Source organism: Chanodichthys erythropterus, chromosome 2 (assembly GCF_024489055.1).
Source record: "Chanodichthys erythropterus isolate Z2021 chromosome 2, ASM2448905v1, whole genome shotgun sequence".
In the NCBI taxonomy this organism is placed as follows: domain Eukaryota; kingdom Metazoa; phylum Chordata; class Actinopteri; order Cypriniformes; family Xenocyprididae; genus Chanodichthys; species Chanodichthys erythropterus.
In genome coordinates, this window is record NC_090222.1 from 25703288 (window position 1) to 25714623 (window position 11336).

General features: G+C 35.3%; 1 protein-coding gene across 1 annotated transcript; it reads left to right on the forward strand.

Moving 5' to 3' along the window:
* Positions 1-1234: 1234 nt before the first annotated feature.
* Positions 1235-7520, forward strand: gstk1 (glutathione S-transferase kappa 1). Its single transcript, XM_067394502.1, has 9 exons — positions 1235-1626; positions 1748-1808; positions 1895-1966; positions 2051-2132; positions 4258-4386; positions 4617-4762; positions 5922-6038; positions 6125-6218; positions 6402-7520. The coding sequence occupies exons 3-9, from the start codon at positions 1895-1897 to the stop codon at positions 6449-6451; spliced, it is 690 nt and encodes a 229-aa protein (XP_067250603.1). The 5' UTR covers positions 1235-1626; positions 1748-1808; the 3' UTR covers positions 6452-7520.
* Positions 7521-11336: the final 3816 nt, after the last annotated feature.

Sequence of the window (11336 nt, forward strand, 5' to 3'; positions counted from 1 at the left end):
ATCACTGCCATGACATTCCTTGTGAGAGACGAGCGCGGCTGTGCGCTCCAGTAACTTTCCACACCCCACAGGCATACTCGTGCACGAGTTTTGGGAGGCGTTCCTTCAAAATGAGCTGTGAAGGAGGGGGGTTGTTCTTACGCATGCACTCATTTCAAAAACTCACTAACGGTCTTTGGTTTCTCAGTCGACGAAAATATCCTCTTTAGCACCTTTAAAGAATGCATGTATGCGCAGGCGCAAAGTCTTTATTTATAAAGTGACATCGCCAACTACTTGTCTGGCATGTGTAATACAGCGTTTTTAGTAATTTTTCGCAGATCCGTGTGAACGGGATAGTTTTTATAATGTTGTCATCTGTACAAAGAAAACACTTTTCCATTTTTAGTACATAGTTGTCGTGTAAACGTACACTCTAAAAAATGTTTGGTTAAAAACAAGCCAAGTTGGGTTGAAAATGGACAAACCCAGCAATTGGGTTGTTTTAACCCAGTGGTTGGGTTAAATGTTTGCCCAACCTGCTGGTTAGTTTTATTTAACCCAACTACTGATTAAAAATGACTATATGGCTGGCTTAAAATCAATCCAAAATAGGTGAGAAATTAAAAATCAGACACATAATTACTAGAGGCAACAATAATAATCAAAAGGTGTACATTTATTAAAAAGCAATTTAATAAATGTTTATTGTTTATTATTCATTATCTTATTAATAAATGCTCATTTATTAAAATATTAGAATGATTTCTGAAGGATCATGTGACACTGAAGACTGGAGTAACGATGCTGAAAATTCAGCTTTGCATCACAGGAATAAATTACTTTGTCAAATATATTTAAATAGTACACAGTTATTTTAAATTGTAATAATATTTCACAATATTACTGTTTTTTACTGTATTTTTAATTAAACAAATGTAGCCTTGGTGAGCAGACGAAACTTTTTTTAAAAACATTAAAAATCTTAGTGGTTCCAAACTTTTGGACTGTACTGTATATTAGAAGATCAGAAAAACTGCAGGTTTGAAATTTGCAGTACATTCATGGTTATTGTATTTATGAGCTTTACAATAATAAACGTAATTTATTTTTCAACATAACATACTAAAGACTGATGAATGAAAATACGCAGTCACGATCTGAATATCTGGCAACCCCTTCAACAGACGGGAACTTTCACTGTGACTGCTAGAGGGCGGCGCATCGGTGCACAAGCACTCCGGAAACATTTGGAATTCGTTGTTAATAATCTAATGCCATTTATTTAAACTGTAGCTACTGCATTCGTTCAAGCTCAGCACTGATATGTTATTATAATAAAAATAATAAAAAATATAATTGTCTTAAATCGAAAGTTTATCAAAACTACAAACTACAGTGCAAAAAACATCTTGGCTGGCGATTAGTTTTTAATCTGAAAAAGCCAGTTTTTTTATTGCATTTATTATTAAATTTAAGCAGTCTAGTAGTAGGTCTAATGATCTAAAATCTACAAATAACTCTTCTAACTTACATGCTGCTCTCGCCCAACCATAGACGGCGGTATTGTATTAGATTGAGTTTACTGCTCCTGAACATCGTTTAACTTTAACAGTTTCTCTTCAGTGAGACAAATTGACATCAAAGGTAATGTGTACGCATCAGGGGTGTAGTTTGTGGGGGGGGGGGGGGGATATTCAAATCTATCAGTTACAACCCCCCCAACGCATGCATTTAAATGACATTGTTCTTATACTTTCTAATACAGCTCCTGAACATCGTTGAACTTTAACACAGTTTCTCTTCAGTGAGACAGATTGACATTAAGGGTAATGTGTACGCATGCATTTAAATGACATTGTTCTTATACTTTCTAGTCCACGTTCAGTGATGCGAATATACTTGTTTATTACAGATGTCTAGTCCCAGAAAAGTGGTCGAGTTGTTCTATGATGTTGTTTCTCCTTATTCCTGGCTGGCATTTGAGGTACGTAATGTTTTTCGAACTTAGTATAGTTCTTTGAAACTATACTGCTTAATATATTTTCATGTTTGTATTGTGTTTATTAAGGTGCTGTGTCGCTATAGAAATGTTTGGAACATCGACCTCAAATTTAAACCAGCATATTTAGGGGGAGTCATGCATGGCTCAGGTAATAAGAGTGTATATAAAAATGACATGCACAGCACCCATTAACAATCTATCTATCTATCTATCTATCTATCTATCTATCTATCTATCTATCTATCTATCTATCTATCTATCTCTCTCTCTCTCTCTCTCTCTCTCTCTCTCTCTCTCTCTCTCTCTCTCGACACTGGACCAGTGGACAACGTAATGGGTGAAATTAACCTTTTTCATTTTAATAAAAACATCAGTTTGAGTGGGTTGGGAATTTCCCTGTATACTTATGGTATAATATGGACTGAATTGTTGATAATTTAGCCTTTTCTCTCCTTTGCTCTCCTGGGCTTCTGCTTCTTCTCTCTTATCTGCAAATGTCTTAATGTTTTAAGTCTTTTTGATTTTCATCTATTAGATACAATACTCTGGATTTTACAGTACTCTAAATTTATTATTAACTATTGACTACTCTTTTATGATGGTTATTTTACCTTTTGGTTTTATTGAATATTTTCATTATTGATTAAAGTTTGCGTGTGAGGCTAAATTTAGCCTAAATTTCATCAACTTTATCTACTGCCTGGATCTCATTTTCCCAAGTTTTTGCATCAATATATATAAAACATGTATAGAGTATTTTTATTAGAAATTTAAGATAGTGTAATGTCTGAAGAACGACAGATAAGGGAGGCTTCGTTCTGAACTTTAATTGGAACGTAGAACAACTGCAACACAAGCGCTCCAGACTAACTCTCTAGTTTCTTCTCTTCCGGGCTTATTAACTTCTTGCATTAACCCTTTAACAAAATAAAATAGCAATTTCAAAACAGTTATAAAGATTCTGTGCGCAACAATATGTTTGTAGAAATGTCTGGGTACTAAGTGAATAAATCCAGGAGGCTTTAGGCCTCAGTCACTACGACCCACTATGATCCCTATTGGTAAACAATTAGAGTACAAACTGGCACCTCTCCATCAAGAAAATTTAAGTTTTGGCATCTCAAACTCTGTGACTTGAGTACTTTTTGCAAAAAGGAGAAGATTTTTTCCACAACACGTCACATTAACCTTCATACTGTCTTGAGATGTTACGTCACCCTCCATTTGGCCAAATTTGTCGCAACCTGAAAACCATTAAAAACAGCTAGATTCAGTTATAGAAAATGTTTTTATATAGTTTTGAAATGCATTATTATAGATCGTTGTAATGTTGAATGTTGATGGAGTAACACAATTTGAGTATAAAGAAATGTTTAAGAACTTTGGGACAACTTTCTTGTCAAACCTACTTGTCCATTTGGCATTTCATAGAATCTCACACATGTACTCTCCTATTAGTACCAGACATCGTAGAGCTACATTTTACTTGCATATTTCACAAATAAATCTTCATTGTCACTGGAGCAGACAATATGGGCCCACTTTAGATTGGCTTGACAATTTCACAAAACCTAATTAAAATACCAAAGCTGATAGGATTTTTATGGTGCATTCTTTACTGAAGTGGCTTAAACACACACACACACACACACATACTTGTTTTTGTGAAATGTGGGGACATTCCATAGGCGTAATGGTTTTTATACTGTACAAACCGTATTTTCTATCCCCCTACACTACCCCTATCCCTAAACCTAACCCTCACAGGAAACTGTGCACACTTTTACTTTGTCACAAAAACTCATTCTGTATGATTTATAAGCCTTTTGAAAAGTGGGGACATGCTGAATGTCCTCATATTTCACCTCTTTTTGTAATACCTATGTCATACCCATGTCATTATACACATTTGTGTCCTGATATTTCACAAAAACAAGTACACACACACACACACACACACACACACACACACACACACACACACACACACACACACACACACACACACACACACACACACACACACACACACACAAAGGGTTAATGATTAATGGCCATTTCAAACAGGGGTTAATGATTAATGGCCATTACAAACAGTTCATTTATCTCTTATGTAATTATTTATTCACCCTATATAATGTAAATGCATTAAATATGAATCAGGCTTTCCTGGAAGTAATAGCTATGTAACAGCTAATAGAACATACATTTATCAACTGTATGTGACATTGTGCTTTTATAGATAAGATAATACAAGTTTCTTTTATTTCTAGGTAACCGGCCCCCTGCAGTGGTCCCGAATAAGTTTCTTTACATGAACCAAGATCTGAAGCGGCTGTCTGAGTACTTTGTGATCCCTTTGTCTCCACCTTCAAACCCTTTTGAGGCAATGTTTGAGAAAGGTATTTAAACTGCTGTTTCTATTTACAATGACACTTATGATCACACACACAATGTGGAATTTATTCTCTCATATAGAAAAAAAGAATGTTGGACTGTTTTTAGAGTATTTTTTGTTTTCTTAAGGATGTTTTTTTTTTACAATCTAAAAAGGATAATCTTGTGTTTTTATGTGAATCACTTTCTGTCACAGTCTCTTTTATTTTGTCTTGTCCTCCATCTTTCCATGTAGGCTCTTTGAATGCGATGCGTTTTGTGACAGCTGTAGCAGAAAAGGACAAAGAGGAACACGTGCTGGTGGAGAAGGTGTCAAGAGAGCTTTGGAAAAGAATCTGGAGCACTGATCAGGACATTACCGAGCCTGCCTCATTCACTGAGGTATCATATATCCAAGATTAGCTTTTAAAAGTCAGTATGAACGGAAGTTTGGATAGAATTTTCTTTCCAATTATTACATATATCCAAGTGATATTGATTTTGTCCTCCCGGCATTGATTGCATTGTAGGAAGTGGGGCGTTGCTAACTAGGAGGCAGATCTGAATGCCAGTTTTCAGTCAGTTGTGGAGGATATTTAGTCCCACCCTCCGCCGAGACGCACGTCATGAAGAGAACAGATGCCGTTTCGAGGAGGAGTGGAGATTAACATTTTGATTATAGATTAAAGGGATAGTTCACCCAAAAGATGAAAATTTGATGTTTATCTGCTTACCCCCAGCGCATCCAAGATGTAGGTGACTTTGTTTCTTCAGTAGAACACAAATGATGATTTTTAACTGCAACTGTTGCCGTCTGTCAGTTTTATAATGCCAGTGGATGGGAACTCGAACAATAAGAGTCTAAAACACTCCCATAGACAAGTCCAAATTAAACCCTGCTGCTTGTGACGACACATTGATGTCCTAAGACACGAAACGATCAGTTTGTGCGAGAAACCGAACAGTATTTATATCATTTTTTACCTCTAAAACACCACTATGTCCAACAGCGTTCAGCACTCGTTTAGTGAGGTCTGATTGCGCTCTGACAATGACAGTGATGTCTCGCGCATATACTTCAATGAGTGCTAGACATCACTGTCGTTGTCAGAACGCGATCAGACCTCACTAAACGAGTGCTGAACGCTGTTGGACATAGTGGTGTTACCCCCAGCGCATCCTACATCTTGAAAGCGCTGGGGGTAAGCAGTTAAACATCAAATTTTCATTTTTGGGTGAACTATACCTTTAAGAGTGCACAAGAATTAAAAAAAAATATGATGTGCATGGATAAATCATTTATAATAAACATTGCAACATTCTGTAAAAATAAGATGTCAATTTTGATTTCATGGTGACTTTTAATGAAGAGGTTTCAGATGCGGAACTTACATTATAAAATCGTTAATTACAATAAATTGACTTGTCAATCTTCTATTATTACTTCATAAAACTATATATATATATGAAAACATTTCTTGATCATACATTGTACCTCGCCACTGTACTAAAACAGACTTTGACTTCAGTGTGTTCATTAATGTATTTCTGTTTTGCACAGGCAGGATTAAAGGCAGGTCTCTCAACCAATGAGGTGGAGGAAATTCTAAACCTTGCCAAATCTCAGCCAATCAAAGACAAGCTAAAGAGTGTCACACAGGAAGCACTAGACTATCAAGTTGGTGCCGTTTTATTGCTTCTTTGCACCCTTTGTTTTTCTAACCAAAATGTTCCTTACAGTGATATTCCCTCCCATTTTTGCAGTGCTTTGGTTTTCCGTGCATTGTGTGTCATGTGAACGGGAAGGCTGAGGTCTTCTTTGGTTCTGACAGATTTGAGCTCATGGCTCATTGCATTGGTAACTTTGTATTTCTTCTTCTTTTATTAGATAGTCTAATGGTTATATTTATCATACCAAGTTTACTTGATATTTTATTGCACTTTATCATGTTTTAAACCATAAATTCCTAAGTAACCTAGGGATATTTCAATCTTATATACCGTTCGTTGTCCAACCATTTTCTTTCTTTTTGTGTTCCAGGGGAGAAGTGGGTGGGGCCTCAGCCTGTCAAACCCACAGCCAAAATGTGATCATTACTCCTTTATACTTTGTAAAGTTCAACAACTTCTAAATAAAAATGTACATTTGGGAATTCAACAGCAAACATAAACACACAAACAAGTCATGGAGACAGAAATAAAAAGATTTATGTCTATATGCTTACCAATGCTGTATTTATTTGATTAAAAATACAGTAAATACAGTAATATTGTGAAATGTTATTACAATTTAAGTTTTCTGTTTTATTATATGTTAAATTTTAATTTAGTGATGGCAAAGCTGAATTTCAGGTAACATTAAGGTGTTAATGGGTAATAATGTGTAGATCATAATATCCAACACTGTCGCTTCTCACTCCCGTCTAGCAGGTGGCAGGAATGCACTATAAACTAGTTGAGAACCGCCATTAAACAGAATCAATATCTCATGAAGCTCAATATCTTAGCATTAATGCTTAAAATTGGTCAAATTTTCAGGTCAACTGTAGAGACAAAATCATGAAGTATATTTGCAAAAAATAAAATAAAGTATTACAAACAATAAAGCTGTATTTAACTGCAAAAAAACAAAACAATCAAGAATGATCCTTTTTGCTGCAGAAGATTTTAGTAATTCTTTAACACCTCTTTCTTTGCAATAAGTATTTATACGTGATATTCTTTTGAATCTGCGCAAGTATGTGTCTAACCAAGCTTCACTTCATTGTGTTTCACAGTTTTACTGAATTTAAAACTGCACACTAGCATAGTGCTCTATTTCTGACATAAATGCATGACAAAAATAGTACAAGCAGCATGCTAGTATGCGATTCCCATTTTAGTTAAGGGGACAGGTCGAAGCGTACCAACCTGGAATTTGCATCAGTTTCAGAAGCATACCAACACAGTATATTAAATGTCATGTCAAAAGTCATTGCAATTAAGTTTCGAGTCCACTGAGTGGAAATAAGCATTGCTTAAAATGATTGTACATAACTAACAAGGTAGGAGAAATACATTTCAGAGAAATACTTCATCTGGTGTACCCTGTTGAAGCACTTTGCCCAAGATTTTGTACTGATATAGATAAATGTGATTTCTGTGGGTTGAAGAAAAAATGTTGTTCACTTGTTTTTTAAACTTGGAATGTTTTAAAGTTCATCTTTCTGAAAAAGATGCATTTTTCTTATTTCTGTTCAACTTTATTTTGATATGTAAGTGATGTTTTGTTAATTGATTATAATTTGATTGGAAATAAAAAAACAGTTGAAGTCATGGCTGAATGGAGATTTTCAACAGGGGGATACAGAGTCACAAAGCAGATAAATCCACATTTACATATTTCAGTTTCACACTTTTACTCTTCATCATTTGACAATTCCACCACCAAATCTATCGATTCAATTGGGTACTAAAAACATGCAGTTTTATTTCCACACAGACCACCATACTTCTCTTATAAGTCTTGCAGGGATCCTGAAGGATTGTAGTTATCTTTAAATGGATGATGCAGGAATTCTGCTTGACAAAATGAAAATTCTATGGGTACATTCCTGCAGGAGTCCTGTAGGTTGATCCACATACTTGTCCTGCAAGATTGCATAATATATTTATTATTATTTATTATATACATGTAAGACTTCAGTATTAACATACGCTTTTTAGCAATTGAAAAAACTTTTTTACAAGTTACGCTTTTTACAAGTTGGAATCTCGTAATTACAGTAATTACGACATGATGTGAACGCACTTAGACTATACAGAACATACTTTAACAGTAAAGGCCAAAAGCTACAACTACTGTTTGAGGGCGGGTCAAAGGAGATGTTGTTGGTGGGCAGCCAATGAACACCAGCTGGCATTATACATATGCGAGACTGGAACAGAAGGGCGCAAGGATGGCGTATTTTTGTAGCCCAAAACCTAGAAACAAGCATTTTAGCACTTCCGGTTCCATCGTCCTGAAGTCAATAGGTTTTTTGGATGGGTTTTTTGGTTAAATGCTTGAAATAAGGTCTGTGGTGAACACAAGCACAAGCATTTTCACGTTTTATTCTATGATATAAAATACATCAGTAATACCCTCTATCACCTAGCTTTTACTTATCTTGTAAAAGGCGATGGCTTACAAGTGGCAAAATGGGACTGTACAGAGGTTGTCGGGGACATTTAACATCGTCAAGCTGACATGTAAACTCATCTGATCACTAGTCTGCTTTCACATCCTCATGTTTATAATTGTGCACTTGCAAGCTTTGAGTTTTTTTATTACATTTTACCTATACACATGTACACATACATTTCCATGTATCAGAAAACAAGAACAAAAACACAAACAAACAAAATGAAACCAAACAAAAAATGCTTCTCAGTATTTTCCATTGATATTCAATACCACCTCTTTTCTTAGTCTTCTATTAACACCTTTCCACACCACATTGAAAGGACCACAAATTCCATCAAAAACTGTATATTTATCCCTTAAAATATAAGTTATCTTTTCTATTCACCTATTTGTTACCATTTTAGTCAACGTCCTATATTAAGAGCACAAATACTTTTCCAATTTAAAGAAACAAGCGGCTGGTTTAGTTTGTTTCTAGCCTACGTCTAGCTTTTGACTACTGCCGATTGTATTTATACTTCAAATTTCATAAAAGTTATTACTTTCCACAATAATCCAAAAGCCAATGGAAAAATCCTATTAGGTTATTGTGGAAGGAACCGGGTTGATGCTAACTCTATTGCTGATGACTCGTTTCGGAGACACTTTGATCTTTAAATCTTTGCAGACCTTTTATATTCACAAACAGGTATAACACACTACATGAAGGGTAATATTCAAAAAAGCATAATGAGGCACTTTAAGGGTTAGTTAAAGGGTTAATTCACCCAAAAATACTTTATTTATCCCATTGGGAAATTCACAATTTCCAGCAGTATACACAACCGATACAGCATACAGTAGTACTAAAATATAGAAATAATAAATTTAAATAAAAAAATAAAAAAAGTCAACAAAAATATCTTGCCTCATGCCGTTCCACCCGTAAGACCTTCATTCATCTTCGGAACACAAATTAAGATATTTTAGTTGAAATCGGATGGCTCAGTGAGGCCTGCATAGCCAGCAATGACAATTCCTCTCTCAAGATTCGTAAATGTAATTAAGCTTCGTAGTGTTATGATTATTTTGTGTTGAATCATGATTCGGATCTTGCGTCAAACCGCCAAACCGTTCGATGTAGGCCACTTCTGTTAAATAAAATATCTCGCTTGACATTGAACTTTGAGCTTTAAAATTTTACAGATTTTATTTATACTCTAACAACAACATTACACACTAACTAAAGTTTGAAACATGGGATCACGAAGAACGGGACCTTTAAAAAAATTAAAACAAGTGTACTTGTTTTATATCTGATGTACTATGTACATCAGATGCGCATGACACGATTGGTTCGATTATGTACAATGCCTGCACGCTATTGGTCAAAGTACTTTTCAACCATTACCCTCAGTCTAGTGCTGAATTTACACAGCATTCCTTCACACTGGGAGCATGAGCTGTGTGGTGTTGTGTTGATTACAGGTGCCATCTATAGTGCCCAATCGAAAATGTAAATTAAAGGTACAATATGTAATAATCTTGCAGTAAAATATCCAAAAACCAATAGGCCAGTGTTATATATTTTGTTCACTTGCGTACTTATGTCAATTCCATCATACCCGCGTTACTCTTGTTTCCGGTTTTTATTTTGTAGAAACCATGGAAACACCAAGACGCTTCAAAATATTACACGTTTTAATAGACAAGGGAACAACAGCTGTTTTGATATATTTATAGACAGAAAATGAATTGTTATATAGCTCAACACATTTAGTTATTGTTTAAATCAATTTTCTTGATTTTTTCAAGTACCATGCTTTACCATGCCTCACTAGCTATTTTGTCAAATAGCTAACATAGCATAATCAGATCCAGCTTTATTTTTAGTAACAATAATACATAATTTTCTCCATCATACAATACGTTTTAAAATTAATTGCATGCCATTTATCAACACAAGACATCCAAAATATAATATGATATTCTAAAATCGATCTATCTTGCTGTAGTGTGTAACAGTGTCTCACAGCAGCCACTGAGTAATAGTGTAACATTATAACATTTTTAACACACTCACACGTATCTAATAATAAACAGAGCTGTGTTACCTCATAAGCTTGACCAGAAAAGCGGAAGCGGCGCCAGCAACTGTGGCATAATAAATATTCTGCTGCTCACGGCGTGTGTTGCGCAATCGCTCCAGTGGCCTCGTTCAGCTCCCACAACACTCGGTCCTGCTCTGTTTTATACTACAGTAACGTTAATAATCACACCCATGAACATGATTTCTTCCCGACTCCAATCCCTATTCTTTTGCACCGTCCGTTGAGATGGAGACCACAAGTCCCAAGATTCTGCTCTAAAACTTGGCGTCATCAAACTACGTCTTTGTTTTGAATAGGCTTCTAGCGACCTCTAGGGGACAAACTTATTACATATTGTACCTTTAATGAAACAATTACACAAAATTTCATGCTTTTCCTGCCAGTGGCAAATTAAGGTACAAATAATTTAGAAGCCCACATTGGGGTGCGTAACGGTTAAATACACACAAAAATGCCAAAATACCCATCTTAGCGAGTATCCACGTAAACACAGCCATCTAGGTCTTAAGAGAATATAACTCAGTACTTGAGTAAATACAATGTAACCAGGTCATCTTAAAATAAAGTAACCAACTTCGAAAACATGCTGTAACTTAATAAGGATCAACATTTAATTAATACAGAAAATCAGATTATTGAGGCTTTTGTATGCATTTAGACTGACCCTAAGCTATTGTGCTCCAAAACAATTCAAATTCAAATTTAAAAGATAAATGATATG

Excerpts from the sequence above, each read along its gene's own strand:
- gstk1 (XM_067394502.1), top strand. The coding sequence starts at position 1,895 with ATGTCTAGTCCCAGAAAAGTGGTCGAGTTGTTCTATGATGTTGTTTCT. Across the intron at positions 2,133-4,257 it reads GGGAGTCATGCATGGCTCAG|GTAACCGGCCCCCTGCAGTG; the intron begins GTAATAAGAGTG and ends TTTTATTTCTAG. Across the intron at positions 4,387-4,616 it reads TGAGGCAATGTTTGAGAAAG|GCTCTTTGAATGCGATGCGT; the intron begins GTATTTAAACTG and ends CTTTCCATGTAG.